This window comes from Seriola lalandi, unplaced genomic scaffold (assembly GCF_002814215.2).
Source record: "Seriola lalandi dorsalis isolate HSWRI2012SDOR001 ecotype SW California unplaced genomic scaffold, Sedor1 jcf7180002054560, whole genome shotgun sequence".
Classification (NCBI taxonomy): Eukaryota; Metazoa; Chordata; class Actinopteri; order Carangiformes; family Carangidae; genus Seriola; species Seriola lalandi.
This window is the reverse complement of record NW_019525113.1, coordinates 602,817-628,296: the sequence shown is the minus strand read 5'-3', so window position 1 is coordinate 628,296 and position 25,480 is coordinate 602,817. Positions and strand designations below refer to the sequence as shown.

The following is a 25,480-nucleotide window of genomic DNA, read 5'->3' as shown; positions in this document are numbered from 1 at the left end:
TCATCTTCCTGGCAGACCAAACGTATCCCCCCCCCACACACACACACACACACACACACACACACACACACACGAAGAGACAAACGGGCCTTTATGTGGTTGTTTTAAAGAGACGACACCCTGCCTGGTTGCCTCCAGCTGCCCAGAGACACAGCAGACACCAGTCAGGTCCTCAGATCAGTCGCCTGTTTACTCTGTGGTCCATCTTTTCATCTTCCTCAGACGTGTCATGTTATGTTATGAAACACAAACATGCTGTGATCTCTTTTCTTTTTTACCAGTGATGCGTTAAACTTATTGTGGCTAACCTGCCTGGTCCAGTTAACTCCCTGTTAAACAAATGTCAGGAGAAGTAGACACACATGGCTCATCCTGGTTTTCGAAGGCATCCTGTTGACTTTTCTCCCTCATTAATGTAAAGCTGATTTGTTTGAATATTTTAAAACATGTTTTGTTTACTTCCATGTTTTACTTGCAGCAGTCTTCTTCCTCACTCATTCAATACCTATAAATGTCAGAGTTTACTGGCTGAAGTTTCATCTCTCCTCACTTTGTGTCGTTGCGTAGGGGTCACTATTTCTTAAATGGAAGCATTTGCTTTTCTTATAGCTTTCCTCTCTTCTATTCAGGTTTTCCCTGATCTGTCACTTGTCTGTATTTGACTGTTATTTCACTTTTTTAAGGTTTTGTGTTGGAGCACTGACAATAGAGGAATAGTCGTGGCCCTGACAGTTATATTTGTCTTGATACAAGGAAAAACGTTTATGCCTTTTTTGCATCTTGTAGAATTTTTTCCTCTGTCAGTTTTTTCTCTTTGTTTTAGATTTGAGTAATGCACCTGAGACACATCAGGTCACAGCAGTTTTCCTCATAGAAAACAAACATACATGCAACATACATCTGTCTTGCTCTGCCTTTAGTTTTAGATGACGAGTGTGTACACCCTGCTGCTGATGTGTTGTTTTCTCTGCTCCCCTCCTCTGATTGTGCTTCTACAGGAAAGTCAAACACATCTTTCCACACTCTTCCTGTTGCTGAGCAGGAAGAGACAAGCCATCACTTTCCCTATGTCTTATCAAGCCTTACTTTTACTGCTGTTGCCATGGTGATCTCCACCTGTCAGCTGAGGCAGCCTGATTATCTGATTGGTTGACAGCATCCTGACAGGTTGGGTTGAGTGGTCAGCGTGTGCTGAAATGCTCAGCGAGCAGTTCTGATTGGTGGACAGACAGCTGATTCAGGAACAGCTGCTGCTGTAGCTCAGCTGCTGCAAACTGATGAGGCAGCTGCAGGTTCTGAGTGACAGGTCGAAGTATGCATGTTGGCAAAGTGGCTGAATGGCCGGTTGTCATTTTAAATTCAGAGTGCTTATAAATGCATTTAGCTTCTCTGTGTGACATCTGGCAACACTACTGCTCATTGTGTATGAATCACGTTGCCTCCAGGTATCCATCACATACTGTACAGTGCACACAGTGCTGCTGTGTGCACTTTACCGCTGCGGGAAAAGGGGGATATATATTCATGAGTACGCACTATGTTAGCAACATATCAATCATATATCAACAGAAATAAGAAACGCTTTAAAACCTAATTTTGAGGCACTACATTACCTCCAGATTTACTAAAAATGCTGGAACAGCTGCACTTGTTTTCTTTCAATTCCACAAGTTTGGTTCCTGCTGAACATTTCAGTTAATACTTAATATGCATATGAAAACAATATTTCTGAGTACCAGGGACCTTAATCCTGCCTGTATAGTACATCATCTTAAACTAGAGCTGGCTTCCGGGCCTATGATGCATGGTCTGTGTGTTCTTGCTGACTGAACTCTGAAGCTCTTCCACAGATGTCCCTGATGTTCAGTTGCAGTGAAGCTGAGCGTAGCGGGTTGCAGCATGTAGAACAGAGAAGAAATAATTCAGAATCCTATAGGAAGACTTGATGTTATGGAACAAAGTCACAGGAGCTTCACTGAATGCTGATACTATTCTGTGTGTATTGTTTGATGTTCTTACGTCATCTTTTTTTTCCCACTATGGATGACAGAGCCTGAATCATCTTCTGCTGCAGATCAAACTTCACAGGAGACATTTGATTCAGTTTTCTTTTCTTTTTTTTCTGTTTTCAGCAAATCCAAAGAATGCACCTTCAATGCAGGTAAGAAAAGTTTCCACCCCTCTGACGCTCTGTGATTTGTGTGTAATTTAAGACTCGAGTAGTTATTATGTCTCACCCTCTGATTATGTCACACTTCAGCCTCTCATGTGTGCTACTCGATTAACCCTCAGGAGTCCTTGATGCACTCGGGAATGATTTTTGTTGACATTTTGAACCAGTAGATATTTCTCATTAGAAATGCTGAAGATCCCTCTTTAACAGAATCATCTAATTTTTAATTGGAGAAATCTTCAGGAGAAGCACAAAAATCTGCAGCTAAATTTCTAAAGCATCCATATTGATTAAAGGTTAGTGAAGGGTTGGCTTTGTAGACCCAAGTTGTGTCTGTTTATGGATTATCTGATCATTACAACAAACAAAGTTTTCCTCTGTGTCCTCTTTTTTTTCTGCTTGGTTTCCAGGGAGAATGCTAACAAGATATGTTCCAGAAAACGAGCAAATGTCAGAGATTTAAGAGAAAGTTTACAAAGCTGTAGTCTGTAAAACTGGCAGGATTTCAGCACTGTTTATACCGTGGACATTATAAATCTGTGATGATCACAAGATTTTTTTGGAGCACACATTGATCCTTTAGCCTCTCTCAATAGCTTCAGTTAGTGATTCTTAAAATAAGGCCTCTCGTCTGCTGTTTGGATTTTCAGGAAAATGAAGCCACAGGATTAGATGAAAGAGGATGGAAGTCAAGTCTGTCTCACAAACTCTCTCAACCTTCAGTTAATGCAGTTCTGTCATTTTCTTAAGAGACACGTTTACTGTCGTCTCTTTGTTCTGTCTTTTCCACTTGTCCCCGAATTTTGAGTTTTGTTCCTCTGCTCCTTTCTCTCCACGTGAGCTTCCATCTCTCTTTTTCTTTTTCCCTCCAGAGGACGGCTACGTGAGGATGTTCCTCCGAGGTCGTCCCGTCACCATGCACATCCCCGACCAGCAGAGGGAGAGCTACAGCATCGACCACAAGGCGGCGCTCCCTGACCGCAAGCTCAAGCTGCAGTGGGTGTATCCTTCACACTGGGAGAGGGATCAGGACTGAGTGAATGAATTGAGGATAAATCGCAGTAATGAATGAGTTATCATCCATTTTAGCATAAAAGGAAAATCAATTGACAAATCAGTGGATGGATAAATTTAAAAAAGTTAAAACCTGGAAAGCTGATTGAAAGTGGTTATTTGCAGTTAATTTTAAAATGTAATAGAATCTTTAATTTTCTTATTTCTCCACTTGAAGTGTTTTTGTAAAGCCTGTTTTCTGGGATATGCAGCTCTGAACCTTAAGTAGCACTATTGGCTTTTTATATGTCGTTAATCTAGAATCTGCAGGAGGAGAATAAGCTTCAGTCCCTGCGAGTCATCTTCGTAAAGAAAAAGCATCAACTAAACTTCTAAATAAGAATATCATGTGTTCTTGTTTGGTGGTTCTGTCTTGTCTTGTTCCTTAACTTAAGCGTGGCCCAGGTACGGCTACCGCGGCCGTGACTGCCGCTCCAACCTCTACCTGCTGCCCACGGGAGAGATCGTCTACTTCAACGCCTCCGTGGTGGTGCTGTACAACACGGAGGAGCAGCAGCAGAGACACTACCTGGGCCACAACGATGATGTCAAATGGTGAGAAAACAGCAGGCTGATAATGGCTGTCCTCCAAGTATTTGATTTTATATATATATATACATATGTGTGTGTGTGTGTGTGTGTGTGTAGATTTCTAAATATACAGTACCACAGCCTTGCTGAAAGATTTGCCCTCCACATCCTGTGTGTGCAGCACATGTGTTTAAACAGAGAAGTGACTCTCATGATATTGAGATGTTGATATTGTTGAAACATTCAAATGTTTCATGAAATTCTTCTGTATCCATCTACCACATGATTTCCTACACAACACTTCTTCTGTAATTCAGTCAAACCTGAAGCTCACATATTTCACAGCTGACAGGTTCATCAGCAGCTTCTTCACACTGACTGTGTTTATCATTAATGTCAGTTCTGGTTTACTTAATGACATCCTGAATGAGCTCTGTGACTGGAGCCACTGGGATGTAAACAAACTCAATCCCCCCGGGGCATGCTGGGAAAGCTCCTCATCTCTGCAGGGAAACAATTGTGGTCTCCTCTCCCACGCCGTCATACTGAGTCCTTCTCTTGTTCTGGCTGTGAAAAGGATCCAGTGTTAACTACTGTAGTGTTTTGATGTTGTGTTTTTAGTTTAGAAACACAAAATGATAAAGACAATGTCATAATATGTTTTTTAAAACATATTTGAGGCTTCCTGTTTTATAATGTCAATTCCTTGAACTTCTTTGTCCATATAAGTCATATGCCAAAAAACAGAAGCAAACGATCCTGAAACCGGCAGGCAGTGTTTCTGCTTTCCTAGTGATGCCTTCACTTGCATTGTGTTTTAATCCGAAGCTCCTCTGGGCTTTTACACCTTTTACCATACAAGCCAGAAACGGGAGAAAGAGAAAATGAAAACGACGTTATAATTTATGTTTTCTCTTCATAGCCTGAGTGTGCACCCGGACATGGTTACCATAGCAACGGGGCAAGTGGCTGGAAACTCTAAAGACGGAAAGGTACAGTGAAAATAGAGATACAGTTTAAATCATATTTAAAGGGATAGGAAATGTTAAAAAAAACTTTTTTTGAAATTTGAAATTTGATGTAAAATTCCTAATAGAACTTGTCTTGTGCTTTAGCATTAGTAAGGAGTTTAATAATATTACATGGAGGAAAGGTTTTCAAGACATTTTTGTTTCCATGAGTCAAATGAGTTCGTCTAACTCAATGTTTCTCTGTCTGTTTTGACCTCTGCCACTTTCCTGCTCAGCTGCTGGCTCCCCATATTCGTGTTTGGGATTCCGTGAGTCTCAACACGCTGCATGTGCTCGGGATGGGAGTGTGTGACAGAGCAGTCACATGCGTAGCTTTCTCCAAGTCGGTAAGCAGCTTCACGTCCTGTGGCGTTTACTGAGGGTGTGACACCGTGCAAAGTTCAATCAAGTACTGACGCTGTGATTTACAAATGAGTTCTAGTTTTAATAAACACATCTTAATGTAGATGTAACTGCTTATTCTTGCCTTCAGAACGGCGGCACCTTCCTCTGCGCCGTGGACGATGCCAACGATCACATCCTGTCGGTCTGGAACTGGCAGAAGGAGAAGCAACTGGCTGAAGTCAAGGTATCCTGAACTTTGACCTTTGACCACCTGAGCCTTATCCCATTTACACAGCTCTATTATTATTCATGCCACTTCCTGGTTTGAAAGTTTAATTGCCAAATAGTATGGATCACCAGAATGGACAAAAAGGTTGTAATATTACAAGTTCTCTTCAGAGTGAATCTGGTAGAGATTCATGCCGTGTCTTCTCGCCTCCTGTCTGTGCAGTGCTCCAATGACTCTGTACTGGCTGCTGTGTTTCATCCCATGGACGCCAACGTGATCGTGACCTGTGGAAAATCTCACATCAACTTCTGGACCATGGAGGGCAACACTCTGACCAAGAGACAGGGCCTGTTCGAGGTATAGCCATGATAACAGCTGCTCTGCGCTCCACAAATATAACACACCCTCCTACCTCAAATGAATCTCATTAAACCTCACTGTGATGAAGATACATGTGTTATTTGATTAAGTACACTCAGCCAAAACAAACAGTCTAGTCTGCAACAGCCTCGCAGTAAATCCCATCATCTCTCTCTCTCTCTCTCTCTCTCTCTCTCTCTCTCTCTCTCTCTCTCTCTCTGTAGAAACACGAGAAACCAAAGTATGTGTTGTGTGTGGCGTTTGCTGAGAATGGAGATGCCATTACAGGAGACTCCAGTGGAAACATCTACGTCTGGGCCAAAGGTAAAATCTAATCTAAACTGAGCCCAACCCTTTGTGCAAGATATTAAGAAATTAAATCTCTCAACACTAAAAGCCTGGCTGCTTACTGTGGTATGAAAATGTTAATGCAGCGGTGGCATTCATGTGAGAACATGATTGGATTTTTGAAAAGCAACCAGTAAAGATGCAGGAAACTAAAACCAATTTGTAAGTTATGGATCATTACTGAAAGGTAGCTGTAAAACATGTTGCCCTCTGTAGCTAAATCCAACTATAAGCGTTTATGTTTGCAGAGCAGGTCATTAATTCCATCATAATATTGACTCCGAGGTAGAAAATTGTTCTCTGGGTTCATCATCAAGTGATGCAAATATACAGTTTAATTTGTTTCTCTCACATATTGAAAAGTGTGAAGGATCCAACAGAGGCGGGCATCTTCTGTTTGTCTCCTGATGGACAGGTGGTAACCGCATCAGCCAGGTGGTGTCCGGGGCCCACGAGGGCGGGATTTTCTCTATATGTGTCCTGAAGGACGGCACCATGGTGTCTGGAGGAGGGAAGGACCGCAAGGTGGTGCTGTGGGACCACGACTACAGGAAACAGGCTGAGATGGAGGTAAGAGCACTGAACTGTCCTGTGCATATAAAAAGCACGATCAGAGAATAATCCTGCAGAGAGAGGAAGTCTTCTTTTACTTACAGTGTGTGTGTGTGTGTGTGTGTCTCTCCCCAGGTGGGTGAGTCGTTCGGTCCAGTTCGGGCTCTGGCTGAAGGAAAACCAGGAGAGCTGTTTGTTGGAACCACCAAGAACGCCATCATCAAAGCTGCCTTCCCTGATACATTAACTCCTGTTGTACAGGTACACACACACACACACACACACACACACACACAATTTACCTGTTCTGGTATAATAAGAGTACACAAGGATATAATTTTTTTGTCACTAAATATCGTCAGTATTTCCAAAAGGGAGAAGAAGTTGTTTGTCTGTTGTTGTATGTCTTCTTCTCTAACACACTCTTGTTTTCTGCTTCCACACAGACGTCTAGTATTATGTTTTGGGAAATGCAAATAGATGCTAAATGTGTACACACAGCAGCCTCAGGATGTATTTAATAAGACGTGCAATGTGTTACAGGGTCACACAGATGAGCTTTGGGGGCTGGATGTTCATCCCTCCATGGAGCAGTTCGTCACCTGCTCCCAGGACAAACAGGTTCACCTCTGGGACACCAACTCCCATCAGCCCCTCTGGAGCAAGACTATTGATGTAAGGAGGAATAGGATGAAGCATTTAACTTCAGGATGTTAAGCACTGACTTTACAGCACCTGAATACAAAAAATAATTGCGACACTTCTGTCTTTAATAATAAGAGTAATGAGTTAGATAAACTGGTTGATCCTCTGCTCTGCTCCCCTCGCTGCTCCAGGATCCAGGGAGGTCTGCAGGTTTCCATCCCAGCGGGGCTGTTCTGGCAGTGGGGACCATGACTGGAAGGTCGGCCTCTCCGCTGACATTTTGTTCCCACAGTTACATTTCAGAAACTAAAACACTAACAATTCAACAGCAATTCACAACATCTGGAACAACTCTTACACAAGACGACAACTAATCCATTTCTTAGAACACTAATTCTGTGAAACACATTAAGCTTATTAAAGAATGAGTAAGGAGGTACTTCAATTCAAAAATTCAACTTATGAAAGAACACTAATTCAACTTACTGTATGTAGTTGTGGCAACTGCTCTAATAACAATTATTTAATAATAAAAAAACATCAATCAGAACTAATTAACTAACAGAGGCATCAGTAGGTTGTTTTAATTGTTTCCTGTGTTTTGTTTAATTTAGTTTTCTTCTGTTTTATTGATAGTGATTTTAATTATTGTTTCATTTGTTGTTTTTGTGGGTGGACCTCAAGAAAACTAGCGACCACTGTGTGGAAGCTAGTGGGAATCCAAATAAAGAAATGAATGGGTGCAGAAAGAAAGATAAATTGGTTAATTAATATATTTGTTGATCAACAGAAAAACTAAGAAACAGTAACTTGAGTAATTTATTAAGCAAAGATTACACATTCACAATTTCCATCTCACATGATGGACATTTTCACAGATTTCTTGTATGTGTGTGTGTGTGTGTGTGTGTGTGTGTGTGTTGCAGGTGGTTGGTGCTGGACACCGACACCCGGGATCTTGTTTCTATGCACACAGATGGCAATGAAATCATCTCCAACGTCAAGTACTCTCCAGGTAAAACATCACCTGTTCACATCACTGAGCCAAATCCATAAAACACTTGATTATCTCGACTGCATCGTCTCTGCCAGCAGCACCGTTAACGATGTTGACCTTGCGCCTTTTAGATGGTAACTTCCTGGCTGTCGCTTCCCATGACAATTTTGTTTACATCTATGCTGTGACGGAGAATGGCCGAAAGTACAGCCGTGTGGGGAAATGCACTGTAAGTGTACTTTCCCTAAAATAACAACCTTCTTTCACAATTCATATCTCGGCTGTCTGGAAAAAGAAATATTTATTTAAAGCGGGATCAGCTATTTTTCTCTTTATGTACAACTCTATTACATAACTGGGGTTGAAAGATGAATAGTTTTTCTTTGTTATTGTTTGTTTATTGTTAAACTTCACTTGAAGTAGGAAATAAAAGTTAGATGCAGAAAATCTGACCTCTTCTGCTGCCTCCTCCCCAGGGTCACTCCAGCTTCGTCACCCACCTGGACTGGTCGACAGACAGCCAGTACCTCGTCACCAACTCAGGAGACTACGAGATCCTCTTCTGTAGGCCCCCCCCCCTTCCTCTGCCTCTTAGGGCTGAACCATATGCAAAAAAAAACAATATGTAAACTCACATCACTGTTACAAAGATAGAAAAAATGTGAAAGTGACATTTTGTCCGTGTTTTTGTTCTTGTTTTTTTTCTCAGGGGAGGCATCCAGTGGTAAACATGTGACCAACATGGACACGGTGCGCAACCTGGAGTGGGCCACTTACACCTGCACTCTGGCCTTCAGTACCTTCGGTAGGTCCATAAATCTCACTTGATGTCTTTTATCCACCTGAAGCCTGTGAACCCACCTCAGGTCCAGAGTGAACAACAGGTGAATTATCAGATTCATGTAGTTTTATATTCTGTGTGTTTCAGCGTTAGTTGGCAGATGTTTGATAGTTTTTTAACTTCTAACACTTTGGTATTTTGTAATGTTTACCAAACTGAAAAGACTCTATCTTTCTCTGGACTGAGTATCCACCCGTGGCTTTTGGAAGATAGTTTTGTCTACTGTTTAAATTTCTGACTTGTCATTTCTGTTGGTGAAGTGTCAATATTGACCGTTTGATCAAACTGCTGCACGGCGATTTGAATTTTACTGCAGCCTGCAGACTGTTTGTCTTTCTCACACTTTCACTAACTCTCTCTCTCTCTCTCTCCGTCTGTCTCTCTCAGGAATTTGGCCAGATGGAGCAGACGGCACAGACATCAACGCCGTGTGCAGGTCACATGACGGATCCCTGCTGGCCTCTGCTGATGACTTTGGCAAAGTGCACTTGTTCTCCTTTCCCTGTTCTCAGCCAAGGGTCAGTCATGTTCACCCACAGTTACGCTCTGTTAGCGTATCGGCATCAGTGCCTGTGTGTCTGCGTGCACACATCACGTTTGTATTGTCATGTTTATGTCCTGAAGCTTTCCAGCAACTCATCCCTCCACTGTTTTTTAGGGTTTGCTGCGTTGTGACCTTTGACTCCTCAGAGCTGAGCAGCCACACTGCTCTTCTCTGACCACACTGTGATTACGTGTTTATAAACACTGTAAAACACATTGAAAGCTCAGCAGAAATAACATAACACTCGACCGCAAGGCTTTCAGTGTGGCATCACCACCAGACCTATAATGCCCCCAATTTCTACCAGGTGTTTATTTTGTGCTCACAAACGAGTGCTGTTGACTTTTTTTTCTTTCTTTTTTGCAAGTTCTTCAAGTTTAAACGTTAGACTTTTAAACTGGAGTTGTAAACGTAATTGTCCATTCAGACAAGCTGGGTACCATTATCACAGAAACTGCTGAAAGCTACAGCAGCTGCAAATGGTTACAACATATTGGTATTTTAAGCACTCAGAATTAACTCATCGTAAAAGTTTTACGCACATTTAGCGACTAAAACCAGAAGCAAGTAACAGTTTTACTTCATGAAAAATTGAGACTGATTCAAAAATTAACTGTGTACATATGTTTTCTTAAAATTCTGTCACTGTCAAAGGCTTCAATATCACTGCCCAGCCTGCAGGTCATGAGATGATTCATAGGTTAACCTGATGATGAGGTTACATGTAGATAAAACTCCTATAGACACAGTTACATGTTTGCAATTATTTGACCAAAAAACTAATTAGAAAAGCTGAAGTTTAGTATTTTTCTAAACATGGTCCTCATGCGTCTGTGGCTCAGGACGTAGAGTGGGTTGTCCACTATTCGTAAAGTCGGTTCAATTCGATTCCCGGCTCCTCCCGTCTGCATTTCGAAGTGTCCTTGGGCCAGATACTGAGCCCCAAGTTGCCCTCAGTGTTTCACTGGTGCGTGAGTGTGTGTGGAAAAGATGCTGTATAAATGTGTGTGTGAACGGGTGAATGTGGCCTCCATTGTAAAGAGCTTTGAGTGGTCGATAAGACTAGAAAAGCGCCATATTAGCGCAGTCCATTTACCATTTACCCATGCTAAGTGCAACACCTTAACAGCTGATCCGTTGTTTTTGTCTTCACTCAATACTTCGTCACTTTACTATGTGCTCCGCTCAAATTTATAGGCTCCGAGCCACGAGTGCAGTGGCCACAGCAGTCACGTGACCAACGTTGCCTTCCTGCACGACGACAGCCACCTGATCTCCACCGGCGGGAAAGATACCAGCATCCTGCAGTGGGTGGTCGCCTAGGCAACACTATCAGCCCACATCTCTAATCCCCCCACAGGCGGGGACCAGCATCCTCCCTGACCCCTGTCACCTCTTCACTGTTTAATCATCCTGCCAGCAGGGGGCAGCACCTCCTCCGTGCCTCCTGGAAATTACAAAACCACACTCACAACTTGACCGGGCCACACACCACACCAGATGAGATAATGAGTATCATTGTAATAAATGGAATATTATTTAGTGTCCAGCTGTTTGTAATAGAATGTAGAGAAAATGACTTGTTGCCATGCAGGAAGTGAATCCTAACTGTCCCCCCCAAAAAATCAACTACTGTAACACCGACTGAGCTGGAAGCTGCTGCTGGTGACACACAGTAACCTATGATTTTAGCATTACTACTAACTGTGCCTAAACTGTATTCATCTTAACCCCTTTTAACTGGAATTCCACCTATTTTATAGGACTGATGTGTTTGCAGGCTTTAGCTCCTTAATTGCAAATCATGTGCACTTTACAGTTTTGTTGACCTTTTTGAATGCATGCTACATTGTTAGGGTTACATTTATACGTTTGGGTTAATAGGGTATTTTTCCTTCAGCTATTGGTTTCCATTCATTTTCATGAAGTATGAAAATCAATCTGCAAACTCCTGAAATGAGTCTGACTAGGAAATACAGTATTGATTCTCTGTGATTCATTACACAACTAAAATATTTTAAAATATATTTTCATATCACTGAATCCATGGAACCAATGGATTATTGCAATAAAAAATACACCTAAATATATATAAGACAACAGCTTGGTGTGCAGAATAGTGAGCTGTAGTGTAAAGTATACTTGATTTGAAATAACCAGGTGAAAACATGGGCCCTTTAATGGCTGCGCTCCAGGAGAATGTAGTAGATTGTTGTCAACAAGCACTGCTCTTTCCAGAAGCAAACAATGACTTTAAGTAAACCCTCAAATCCATGTGCAGACATGTAGTCAAACAGAATGTAGCCTTGTCAAGGTGTGATATTCCTGTGCATGACCTTTAAGAAAGAGTGATGTCTGTTTGGAGGAAGTAACTGACCTGTCGTGGGGCAAGGGAAGATTGTATTAGAATTCCTAAAATAGGTGGTTTTCCCCTTTAAAATACTTACTATTACCCCATTGCCTTCTTATACTACACTTTTCCATCCCTCAGCCTCATTTCCAAACTCTTAAGGTGCCGATTGTTATTATCACAGACTGTAAAATGGTACGAAGTGGCTGTTTTGTTTCCCCCGACCCCCACCCGGGCTGCTGTGTTCCCCCCCCATCCCCCACCCGGGCTGCCGTGTTTCTGATTGTACTACTACTGTAACTGTGCTGAGAAGGCACTAGATGGCGCTACAATACAAGAGAATGAGCATGACTGAGGCTGTCCTCCTGTAGATGCTGTTAATGTTGCAAAGGTCTCTAGAGTAAAAATATATATTATGCAGTATATCCGAGTGGCTGTGTTATTTTAATATTTAACTGTAACAATGATGGATGTTATTACTATTCTTGTGGCACTTTTAGCGATTGACAGAAGGGTAATGTTGGCTACTGTGCTGTAGAAGTGAGCTTGAGCTGTGCTTTGCCTTCTGTTTTGTTAATAAAGTTTTTACCCAAGTACAACTGAGGGGAGGCTCTTTTTTTGTTCCTATAAATTAGCTAGAAAAAGAGGATAAGAGATACCCTCATCACAAGGGATGATCCTGGTAGAATCAAGGTAAAAATATTCATGAATATACATATACAATAGTCTTTATTATCTATTACATCTTTAGCATGTGTTGCTGTATATAATAAATCATCTGCTCAATTCAACAGCATAAAATGTGTTATTATTCCCATACAGAAATGTAATATATGACACATGCAGTGTGTCCCTATATCAAGAGTGATGTTGCCATATATGTCACCTATTAGGGAATATATATCATTCTCAGATATATACATACGTGCACATGTACGCTAAGTTTATAACAGTTATATGTTTATAACATGAAATATCCATAGTAAAACTTCTATATGTACATATATTAATAATATCTATATGATGAATGTATTATCGGTGTAACATGTTGTCACCATATATGTTAATGATATATATCAAATTTATATATGAAAGTTTATTTTAAAAAAACCTACATATAAAAAAACTTTATGTTTGTATATGTTTTTCTTATTAATTTCTCATTCATTTTAAACATTCTCACATTCTAGGAAAGTGGTCTCAAACGTTTGGACTCTAGTGTATATTAGATCAACATATATTGACAAGCTTTGGGTTTGGGCTATATACTGTATATATTTTTGTAAAGTCTACAATATAAGCATACATACATAAACATACATAATTGTACATGAAATTGTTCCCATTTCTAATAGGTTTCATATATATAATTTTCACATAAATATTTTTATTTTATATGCACACATATTTCACATTTCACTATATGTGTATATATTACATTTGTGTATGGGTTAATACAAAATATTTAGTGGTAAATTAAGAGTAAAGAGAGGAACCAGGGAGGCTGTTATGGTGACAGCTGTATTGTACATGTGAGTGAGTGTGTTTGTGTCCAAAGGTTCAAGTACCCAGATCACACAGTGTTAACCGGAGTGAGTTGATAGTAAACGAGAACTCTCTCTCACCTCTCTAAACAACATCATACCCCTGACCTGGAGTTTTGTTGAGTGACCTGCAACAGGAGCCTGCTGTTCCGTGAAGACACCTCCTTTCTGTTTCCATAAATAAGAGGCTCCACCTGGATCAGACAGACAATATGTTGTATATTTTCTGCATACTATTGGGAGATGGGAAAAAAACTTTCACCTACAGTCAAAAGTCAAAAAGAAATAAATCTAGGGAAAGCCAGCAGTTTCAAACTAACTGTTGAATAGCAGCTGAAATATGATTTTATTCAGAAGTGGTGTAGTGAGCTGCAGAGAGTGTGTGTTGAATTTAAACATGACTTTAAATTAGCTCTAGTGTTATGGACGTTTCAGGGTTAGAAACATCAAACCATAGAAGATGTAACAGCTTGGATAAGAATCAGATACTGCTACTTTTGAAATTGCAACCGTCTGGGATCAGAGTATCACATTTTCCTTTAATGTAAGAATACAAGTATCAACTTTAATCTCAACCTCCCATCTACATCTCTACATCAATGCCTCATCGACTTTCATTACAGTTGTATCAGTTACATATAAATTAGACGTCCTCTTGAAGGATGTTTATACTGATCAGGGTCTAATGTCAATAAAAATGTTTATGAATATAGATTTGTAATTTTCTCATCTTGTTTTTTTTTTAACATAACGTGATAACAACATGCAAACAGAAGCATATATGTATTCAGTACATAAATTATTAATGGCTTTATTATATCATGTAGACAGGTGGTGCATTGAGCTCAGTGTTCCTGCACTTCTGTTGATTTATGTACATGAGATTCTTCAATACATAATTCAAATATTTTTTATTTGTATTTATGTTGTTTCTCTGTGGGCCTTTTCCCCACTCTGCCATCCTTCTGCAGTCGTTTCTATTCACATGATCCAGCGGTGGATCATGTGAATAGAAACCATGAGGAGTTCTCACACACACACACACATACACATTGTACTCTCTGACCTTCTACAGAAGTCACCGAGATCTCTTTGTACAGCAGCCCATGGACCAGAATGCATTGCAACATGTTGCATTTTAAGCTGTTTTCTCTTCATTGCGCTCTCCATCCACACGCATTAAAATTGAACAAATGTCGGCAGGTCCTCTGGGGATGGCTGAAAGGCATTTTGGAAAATATCAGTAATCAAGGACTCAAACAGAGGAAGATTATGGTCAATTACAAAATCATCCCAAACAGTGAGTGCATTATACACAGACCTACTGTGTAGATGATGTGATGATATGTCGGAGTAGGAGACGATGGGGGGGGGGTTAAATGCAAGAGGGAGGATTCCAGTGTTTATCCAGTGTCAGGTTACGCTGGTGTTGTGGTCATGATGGCCTGATGTTGACTGTCAATACCTCTTAGTGTGAAGATGAGGAGCTGGAAGAGGAGGGAGCCACTATAGAGTCTCACAACACCAACGTCACAGACGCTCAGGAGGTTCTGTAGACGGACTGATCCTTTAAGACACTGCAGCACAACCTCAACAGGATGTAAAACAGCTTCAGGCACTCAGTTCTCGTGTCACGTTCAAGTGCATTTCATATTGATCCGCGTTGGTGTGTACAGACTGATCACAAAGCAAACGTTAGCAAGTGCACACAGAGTCAATGGAGAGACACAAGAGGACACAAATGAAGAGAATTTGCCTTCGTCGAGGTGAAAACTTCCACATGAGCTGAAAATGTTTCAGCTCGTGTAAAAAAAAAAAAAAAAAAAAGTTCTAACAAACTAAAACATCATTAATGGAAATTTATTGTGGGCAAATAATTTTACACATCGTGTAGGAGCCATGTATGATTTCAGAGAAGATGTATTTGTAGGTTTGTGATGGTTTATATTTTGGTGTTGTTATTCATTAGTCTTTGTGATATATCAGTTATTAATGTCATTTATTATTGCACGATTGAGAGCTGGATCACATGGACACTGGTGGCGACATTCGTAGTTGATACAAGCACCTGTCCACCTGTGTGTGTATTTTGCACTGGCAGTGAATTTTTCTTTGGAAATGTGAGACAAAGCAAACCAGACCCGACCTCGGCCTTTCAGCGACTTTCAGCCTGTTTCATGAAGTCACTACAGAGCATATTGATGAATTATTTTTTTAATTATTCATTCATTCATGGGGTATATTCTGTATAATTTCTCATAAAAAATATTTACGTCACATTGTCTTATTATTGTCTTATTGTCCAGTATAGACTTCTGTAGCTTCATAGCTTTTCCATTCCAAATAAACAAGAATTTGTCTCGGGCGCTTCTGGGAGTTTTACAGGACGCAGGGACAACATGGACATCACAAGGACAAAAGGACTTCCCATACAGTACAAGGGAAGAGCATGAGACATACGATACCCTAAACTTTAACACAATAAACATCGACCTTTAGGACAAGGGTGACGCAGAGGACATGGAGGAGGAGGAGGAGGAGGAGGAGGCAGTGCGAAGGCCTCCTACAGGACACTAACACTTCTCAGAGGTGGAAGATAACCATGTTACCAGTGTGTTGGCATTTAGAAGGTAATTGTACTGAGTCTTAAATCTCTCCTGAAGGGCAGGGTCACGCACAGCGCAGGGAGTAACCGGGAATAATGGAGCCAGGAGCAGACACTCTTCAAAGTGTTAAAAACCTGTGTTAATGATTTTTTTATTGATATCATCAGTCACTTTGTCCTCCTTGTTGTTGTTTTTTATTCGTACTACTCTGTGCAGCAGGTATAATGAGCTTTATCTGTCCTTATCTTGGCAGGAGATTTCACGGCAACATCAGCTGATCACAGTTAAAGCCACATTTATCCTCCCATGTTTCCTTTAGCTTCGTTCTCAAGGTACATGACTGATAAATGATGTCATTTAATCATGGGTAAATCAGAAAGAGAGGTGACTTCAAGTTTAGGTGCAGAGTACATTTACTCATCGAGAGGATACTTGCAATTTATATATAGTATATTGAGTTTGATCAATCTTATACCGGCTGTTCAAAGACAAATCTTGTGCTTTTTACTGAACTATATTTATCTGACAGGTTCTCTGTCATTATAGAGTTACTACTAGCTACAATCACAACACTGTGATTTCTTGCAGATTTGCAGGCAGTTGGAGATATTAAGCGCATTTCCATTGACCTGCTTAATGCGCATTTTGAAACTGCAAACTTAAAAACGAGTAATGGAAACAAGTGAATTTAGGAAAAACTGTAAAATGTCGCCAAAAAAAAAAAATGAGATGAGAACTGATGGCTGGACGTCAATTTTAAGCGGCAGTGTGTTCCAGGATTCAGTGAGTGTCAGTGTGTTAATATACGACTGTCTGGCAAAGCAGGGATGAACTTAGATTTATTGACAGCGAACTGGCAGTTCTCCAAACCAGCAGAGGCAGTTTGTGTTGCTGAAGATCATGTTGGTTTGGTTAGTTTCCCAATCACACCAACAACCTTTGGTTTTTTAAAGCAGTGGTTCTCTAATGTTTTCAAATCAAGGATCCAAAAGTGACACAAATTAGAACGACAGACCCCCATAAGATTTTTGCTTGTTTGAAACCCATGAACAATATAGTCAAACATTCTATTACTGTGTTTCTTATGGATGGAATTATAATGGGAATAAATTATTTTCCTTCTTTCTTTTTTTCACCCACTTTGACACTCACTGTTTTCTGCATCATCATCATCATCAGCAGCAGCATCATCATCAGCAGCAGCAGCATCATCATCATCAGTAGCAGCAGCAGCATCATCATCAGCAGCATCATCATCAGCAGCATCATCATCATCATCAGCAGCAGCAGCATCATCATCATCAGCAGCAGCAGCAGCAGCAGCAGCAACATCATCATCATCATCATCATCATCATCATCATCAGCAGCAGCAGCAGCATCATCATCATCATCATCATCAGCAGCAGCAGCAGCATCATCATCATCATCATCAGCAGCAGCAGCATCATCATCATCATCATCAGCAGCAGCAGCAGCAGCAGCAGCAGCAGCGCGTTCCACTGTCTCCTCACCTTTCATACAATTGATGATTGATGGGAGATTTCTTGTAAACAAATGTTTAAACACATTCCCGTCAGAGACCAAACAGCTTCAGCACTGGAGACAAGCACACCATCTGGAACTGTTTCTAGGCTTGCATCCAGCCATGATGCTCCCTCAGACAATCAAATACAACATTAAATATATCATCGTCTGAGGGGAGTTTTTTTTTCCACTGAAAATACACTGATATAAGCTTATTACAATTCATGATCTGGACAGTTTCTTTTTCCCAGAAGACGAATCAGAAAAACTGAATTATTGGCCTCTGTTGGGTCGCTGCGTGTAGTTTGACTGCATACAGTGACCCTGCAGTTTGAAACCAGATTATTTTCATTGATATGACCTTTGAAAGCATCTTAATATATTTTGAAATACATCTAGATGACAGAGAGAATATTTAACATCTTGATAATTCAATGATTATCAAAATAGTTGATTGATTTTCTGCCAGTTAACTCAATCACTCAGCAGCCAGTGAGGGCTGAGGGCTGGAGACTTTTATTTTGACAGTACTGTAGATGGTGATAATGTTTTGGAGTGGATGCGATTTAGCTGGAGATGAAAGATCAATCAGCATTTTGTGCCAAACACTGAAGAGCGGGACTTTAGCTTGGCACCGCGGTGAGGTGGATTTAATGCAAATCAGTCAAGACGTGGGCTGTAATTTATTGATTTTCAATGAAGGAGAGCAGTCTGCTCTCGTTAGCATTGTCTTCACCGAGACAACAGGAGGATGGAGTAAACCTCACATTAGAGAAGATTAATGCAGTTTCTCTCTGCTGGGACCAACAGAGTAACAGTATATTCGGTGTAAACCTGCTCAGTGGAAGGGGGGGGGGGGGGGGCTGGACTGATGGGGAGATAAAGCAGCAGAAATGAAGATGAATAAATGCCAGTCGTGCTAATTTCAAATGATCATCCAATGAGACAATTTTTTTGTAACTTATATTGTGTCTGTGAAGTTTTCACAGTTTCCATTCCTGTTTTGTCTGATGGGAAAAACTTCAGAAAGAAATAACACAGCTGATTGTGATTTTTTTTCCGATGGGAGACGAGTCATGAGAACAGAAAACAGTCGGAGTTGTTCTCAGAGACACTTAATCAAATAACACAGGATGGAAGGTTCTGACAGTCTGGGGTCTCAACCACAAAATGTCCAACCCTGAGGCACACACACACACACACGTGCGCGCACACACACACACACACACACACACACACACACACCATAGCGATGGTTATTGCTATTCCCGTGAGGCTCACTCACTGACACTAACGCATTCCCTCGTCCCATCCCCTCCTCTGAACCATCATAACTGAATGCCGAACCTCTACCCCAGCCCCCTAACCTGAACCTGACCCTGACCCCAACGCCAAGTCCCAACCCTCAAAAACAGGGGTCTCCACCCGCAGGGTTCTCATCATGTCCCCACTGGAGTAATAACCCTGCTGTAGGCTTGGTCCCTCAGTACTGACAACACAAACTTTGCAGTGGAGTGTGTGGAGGCTTTCTTCTCTTGACACACATGAGATAAATATGTTTGTGTGTATATCCTGTATCTCTGCTTTGTTTTTGTTTTTTTGTGCTGCACAGTCTGCTGCCCACCATTTTCACTTCTCATGAAGACATTAAAGCGTCCTCCACAGCGCTGCAGACGAACCCTGTGACACCTAGTTTGTGTTTAGAGCTTCTACATGTTCTTATTTCATCCATTTTTTAGTAAACACAGGATGTCTGATGTTCCTGTCTGATGAGTGTTGAGTTGACCGTGACCATGTGTGTATTCCTTCAAAGGTCATAATGAGGATTTAGATTTTTGTATCAACAAACGGGATACCACGTAATACCTCTGATTCACGGCTTTCTTTTTTTTACTAACAATACTTAGTGTTGTTATTTCAAAAGGACACGTTTTTCAAATATTTCTGCTTTAGTGTTTTTCCACTGTTTCAGAGGGGTTTTGGTGCAGGGAACTGACAGTGATGACAGATGGTGAAGTTGTGATTTGATCCAGGTAAATAGCACAAACACTACTGAGTTAAAAACAAGAAGTGATACTGAAAGATAACAGTGCAATTTAACATGGTTAAACATTTTTAAAAATGGCCTTCTATTCATGTCTTTGGTTAACCACAAACAGCCACGATGACAAAGAAACAAGGACAATGTACGTATGTATGTAACCGCCTGAATTCAGCTTCTACAAAATAACATTGCTCATGAAATTCCAAGTCTGGATCTTATATCCTGCTCTGTGGGAGGTTTATTAGCACCTCACATACTGAACCTCTGCACCGCACCACAGTTTATCATCGGTGCTCATGTTGCAGTTTAGTGAATACACCGCAGCGTCTGCCAAGATGTGGTGTTTGGAATAATGCAAACACCAATTAATATTCCAGACACAGTTTCATAACAAGATCAGAGAGTTTAAAAGTTTAAAAGGAGTTTAAAACTGTATATTAAAATGTATATTTTCTGAAAGTATATTTAGTGGGCTACTTACTGTCTGTACTACTGTATCCATTCAGAAGCAATAAACTCAGGTTTGTAGCTATCCTGGCTCAGGATCAGGACAATAATTAACTATGTACTTTTAGTATCATCCATATATTTTTATTACAAGGTTTTTAATATTGTTCAATTACCCAACAAAGAACAATTTGAAATCTCAAGGGTGACAGTTAAAGAAACTAATATCAGAAAGGTAAGAGACTAAGTAAACCCCATCACAGCAGCTCTCTGCTCATGACTGAGCACCTCTGTTTAGATAATATGTGACATTTTATATAATGAAATACCAAGCCAACACTGAAAATGAAAGGCCTCGCCATCAGCTAGCTAACATTAGCTAAACTGTAAGTGAGTTAGAAACTTGCTAATATTAGTAAGCTACTGCTACTTACATTTTCCTACATGGGAGCAAAAACTTGAGGTGAGCCGCTGATGAAGTGAGGCAGGCAGAGGAGATGCTCAGCTAACATCGAGGCTAAGAAATGGTACAGTCTGCTTGTACAGACACTTGGATTCTTCCAGGCATGAATATAGGAAATATATTTATATAATATTTACAACCCCCCCCTGTAATCCGAACCCGGCTTCTGTTGTAGTTGAATCAGTAACTACATGCTTTGTCATGCTTTGCTTGGATGTAGATGCAAATGTTGATTCCACTCGGTAACATATTCATTGCATTTTTTGGAAAAAGAAAATGTGGACATTGGCTAACTGTGATTTTTTTTTTTTTTCCAAAAGCAACACAGATTCTCAGCCACAATTTTGTGAAAGTAAAAGTTGCATCATGTGGCTTACAGCGTAAAGCCAACATTCAGCCTCACCCCATGAACCTGACCCTCATGTAATATGTAGCTGCGCCTTGCATGATGAGTTTACAGATAATTAGCATGAACAATATGTTTTTCTTTGTGAAAGGGGCAGCGGAGAGGAAGAGCACGGAGAGAAAGAAAACAGATAGACAGATGGAGACATCTGAGGAGAGGGCGGGGTAAAAAGTCAGAAAAAGGGAGTGGAGGAAAGGAGGAGCACAGGGAGAAGGTCAAGAATGTAGATAGTGTCTGACAGTCTATTCTCCGTTCCCCCAGGGTGTCTGAGCTGCTGTCGACGGCCTGTTGAGCAACGTGTTGATGTACGGGGCGTTGCTGAATAACAGCGGTTTGTCTGCTGGTCGTCCTGCAGAGGGGAAAGAAACCGCCATGAGAATCGTTTTATGTGCAGCAGGTTTCCATTGGCTGCTGTTACAAAAGCACATTAGAGCAACAGAGCACTTGTCCACCAGTGTAACTGCTATGTGAGCTTCAGCTGTGGCAATGGAGGCAGGTGCGGATCACATTTGCAACGTTTAAAATTAGGGCACTGAATGTTTATGTTTTTCGCGACTGTTGGCAGGAATCGCTCGCAAACACCCAGAAAAAAAGTTCTGAACTTTCCTGTTCCACATCATAAGCACAGGTACCTTAAATCATTCAGATGGAAAACACGTTTGTCAACATGATGTAATATGTTAGTGAAGGCAGCGGCTTGTCTCTAAAGACTTCCAGAAGGTCAGACCTCCTTGAACTTGAGCAGTGTGAACCTAAACAAACCAAACAACAAAGTAAATTCCTGCAGTTTGCGGCCGCACGGCTTCACACAGTGTCACAGAGAGCTACGCACACAGCTGTGAGAGAGAGACGTGTCACTGCATGAAATGAAAACACTGGCCCTGTTGTTTTCACTCCAGGATCACAAAGTCTTTAGGATCCATCCTCTGGGGACCATGAATGTCATGGCAACCAAGGACAGAGCAGCTGACCGACTGTATGGTGCATACTGTGTATAAAATAGGTTGAAACGGCAGATAGAAATGCACAACTAACCGGCAGTGTTAGTTGTGCTGGGTCTGGAACCACCCTTGTCCAGGTGGTGCAGATGTGGAAGCCGCATTTCTGGGTATTGTTCCAGGCTCGCCCACCTCACAGAGACTCCACGTGCTTGTCCTGAAAAAGCCCTAGAAATGCGGTGTGAGGCCGAGCGATGAAGATGAAGCGTTGTCTTTCATCTCTGCGTGGCGCTGATTCTGTATCTGGATCCACTCTGTGTTTGGCAGACTCCACCTGTCTCAACAGAGTTGCTACAGGGTGCGGGTGTGTGATGGTGAAGTGAGCACAATATTTGATACGATGTCACATACAATGCACGGAGACAGTGAAACACATGAGATGGACTGGAGACCAAAATATTCAACACGAGCACATGGCTGAAGCTGTAGAGGAAATGGTTAAACTGTCAACAAGTTCCCACATTTTCTCTTCAAATATTTGTCAAGGAAAATGTTGACGGTTTGAAGGAAGCTCTCAAATTGTAGACAATTAAGTTTCTGACAAACGAAAACTAAATGAAAATACATTTTTGGCAGCTAAAGCTATTAGCGTCCTGCTGCTAACCTGACTCTCTTATTCACCCTGTTGTTTGGCTTTTCTTTTACAGATTTCAAAATTGCAACTGCAAGTGGAATCAGCGTTGGCTTAGCGCCAAAGTTTAGCTGAGAAACTGAAGAAGGGATAACGAGAAGACAACGTTTTTAAACCTTTCAATGTCATTCACATGAAAAAATGTTTTTAAAAAAGATGGCGGATGCTTTTAGACTAGATGATTTAATCCCCTATTGACTCACATCATCATTCATCTTGTGTGCAGTCGAATGTCGGCAAAACATCTGCAGGATTAGCAACTTCCCGAAATGTTTTTCGGTCCACTTGAGAGGTTATATTTCATATGATCTGTCACAGTTCAATGATGTTGACGTAGTAAAGTGGTTCTCTGAGGCAGTTTGCTGGGAATGGGTGACATGGTTTCATACTGGACCAAACTGGGATGGGGCAGAACCAGCAGGAACACCGTGGCTGTGTGGCATCATTAATGACAAGGAGGGGGACAGTGTAGTCGGGGGCTAAGAACAGCTGTGCAGGAGGATGAGGTCAGATGACTTGAGAAGTGAACAGGTGTGACAGCTGTAGACAGGTGAGGAACAGACCTCTGTCTTTAACATTATAAAACTGCCCTACGACATATTTTGTGCCTCTTGCACTTTGTGACTTGACAGTGACCACTTTTCCTTTTATTCTATTTTCCCTCTTTTCTTGTGTCACTACACTTGTCCTCTGCTGCTGCTGTGACTTCTGTGGTGTTTACTGAGTAACTGCCTTGGTGTACTAACAAAATCCCCCTCATTCTTTCATAACACGAGATCATATAAAGGTTCGGGAGCATCTTTAACCATTTACGGGGACAGATCAAGCGGAGGAAAAGCAGCGGGTTGAGCCACATAAATAAACGGAAATGAAATAAAGGCCATTTTCTCTGCAGTGTGTCTTCATCACTCAGAGGCTCTGCCCTGCTCAGATTCCATAAAAACACAGAGTAAATGAGCTGGATGGTATTTTAAAGTGTCTTAATGGGACATAATGAGTCCACTGCTGGGAGACGTTTTACACCAGCAAGCTTGGCTTTTACTTAACTGTTGTTTAGACGTTACACACACACACACTCTCTCTCTCTCTCTCTCTCAAACAGATATCATGACAACACAAACCCACTTGTGAGAACACTGTATTGACTTAAATTAATTCCTGGAGGCTCATCCTGTCCGACCCCAACCCCTAAGTCAGTGAACAATAATTGCAATACTGGCAACAGTCAACAGTTAGATGTGGACAGTTTTCTCCCACAATACAGTGCTTATTACACTGTCCTGCTAACACAACAGTCCCTGAGAGGAAAACACAGACAGGAATCACTTTGTTACAGGATCAATCAAACAGAAAATTCAATGATAACTCAAGATAAAAAAAAAAAAAAAAATCATTTCACAGACGGACAACTCAGCAGAAAAAGTGAAGCCGCACACAGCCGGCCTCCTCCAGCTTTCGCACAGGGCAAACATCAAACACAAAAACACATGGAGTCCATTCGGAGACACACGCGGACATCAGTTTCTGATTCTCCACAGAAACGACACCGTCGTCTTCCAACTCCAGATTCCCAGACGAGCCAGGAAGAGGTCTGTCGCCAGAGAGCTTCATGTGCCGTCTGGATAACACTGACTGCTGGAACAGTCAGTGCTGATATTCTGCTCTATTTTATCACTCCTCTTTGTCTCTCACATTTAACATCGCCCCTGTTATTCTAAATAATTATCAGAAGGTCAATACTTTTTGTGTGTTGACACTGATGTTGATATCAGAAAAAGCGTGTGTCCACGACCACTGTGAATTGGGTTCTCATCTTTAACCTTTTGTCAAATTGATTATCTGGAGCTTAACACTATAGACAAAAATAGTTGAGTGCTTGTCGCCCACAATATGTATTATACGATAAAATATATGCTCAGCTGCCAGTTTACAATGCAGCTATTGCAGTCTAATAGAAAAGTCCCACAATAAATCCTCCTTCATGAGGGCTCTAATGTTCAGCTGTTGTTGAAGCTGGTGCAGAGAGGTGCTGGTTCAGCTGTATGTGTGATCACTTTGGGTGATGTAGTGAGTTGTGTTATACAGAGAGGTGTTGCATACATTTACTCTATTCTCACTGGTGTAAATGAGGCTGTGAGTCTAGCCTATTATATTGACTGCATTAGTTTTACTTAAAGGAGCTAATTTTAAGTTTTCTCTGCTGTTTAACGCATTTTTTTTGTCGGGGCTGGGTGGTGGTGATTGACAAGAGCTTCGACCATCGTTGCGTTTACAAGACAAGAGGTTGTAATACGTGCTCTGAGCAGCGCTACGTCTTCAGGGCAGATTGGAAGCTGCAGTGAGTCGCTATCAGAAAGTGATGAGATGGGCCGGGGCTAGCTGGTTAGCATGCTAACTTCAATAGGAGACAACACGTGAAAGAGACAAGAGTCAGCACTGCCATTGTTTTCCACCTCTGTTGAGAGCTGTTGGTCAGTAAAGGAATGACGTTTGATGCTGAACTCAATGTTTCTTCAAGGCTGGTGAATAAAAAGCTGTTGATGCTAACATTGGCTATGTAGCCATGGCCAAACTTACAAATAGCTCCTTTAAGTGTTCCTAATAAACTGTCAACTCAGTGTTTATTATTGTATTTTTCTTAGTAAGTGCATAATTCATCAATATTCACATATACGTGAAAACACACACACACACACACACACACACACTTGGACAGAGAGAGAGTGAGGGCGTAACAGTCATCAACTCCGGCTGAGTGCCGCCTCTCTCTCTCTCTCTCTCTCTCTCTCTCTCTCTCTCTCTTTCTCTCTTTCTCACTCTCTCTCTCTCAGTCTGCCG

At 41.3% G+C, this 25,480-nt stretch overlaps 1 protein-coding gene across 2 annotated transcripts in view; it reads left to right on the top strand.

Moving 5' to 3' along the window:
- Window positions 1-12,577, top strand: part of eml2 (EMAP like 2) — a 30,425-nt gene extending 17,848 nt beyond the window's left edge. For both annotated transcript variants that reach the window (XM_023416061.2, XM_023416062.2), the window contains exons 5-22: window positions 2,133-2,161; window positions 3,046-3,175; window positions 3,632-3,781; window positions 4,680-4,749; window positions 5,004-5,114; window positions 5,261-5,356; window positions 5,564-5,698; window positions 5,926-6,025; window positions 6,465-6,619; window positions 6,737-6,862; window positions 7,145-7,276; window positions 7,438-7,505; window positions 8,173-8,261; window positions 8,375-8,472; window positions 8,720-8,807; window positions 8,953-9,048; window positions 9,472-9,602; window positions 10,826-12,577. In XM_023416061.2, coding sequence (XP_023271829.1) covers window positions 2,133-2,161; window positions 3,046-3,175; window positions 3,632-3,781; window positions 4,680-4,749; window positions 5,004-5,114; window positions 5,261-5,356; window positions 5,564-5,698; window positions 5,926-6,025; window positions 6,465-6,619; window positions 6,737-6,862; window positions 7,145-7,276; window positions 7,438-7,505; window positions 8,173-8,261; window positions 8,375-8,472; window positions 8,720-8,807; window positions 8,953-9,048; window positions 9,472-9,602; window positions 10,826-10,951 — 1,930 coding nt within the window. In that variant the 3' untranslated portion in view covers window positions 10,952-12,577. The remainder of the gene's footprint in view (window positions 1-2,132; window positions 2,162-3,045; window positions 3,176-3,631; window positions 3,782-4,679; window positions 4,750-5,003; window positions 5,115-5,260; window positions 5,357-5,563; window positions 5,699-5,925; window positions 6,026-6,464; window positions 6,620-6,736; window positions 6,863-7,144; window positions 7,277-7,437; window positions 7,506-8,172; window positions 8,262-8,374; window positions 8,473-8,719; window positions 8,808-8,952; window positions 9,049-9,471; window positions 9,603-10,825) is intronic.
- Window positions 12,578-25,480: the final 12,903 nt, after the last annotated feature.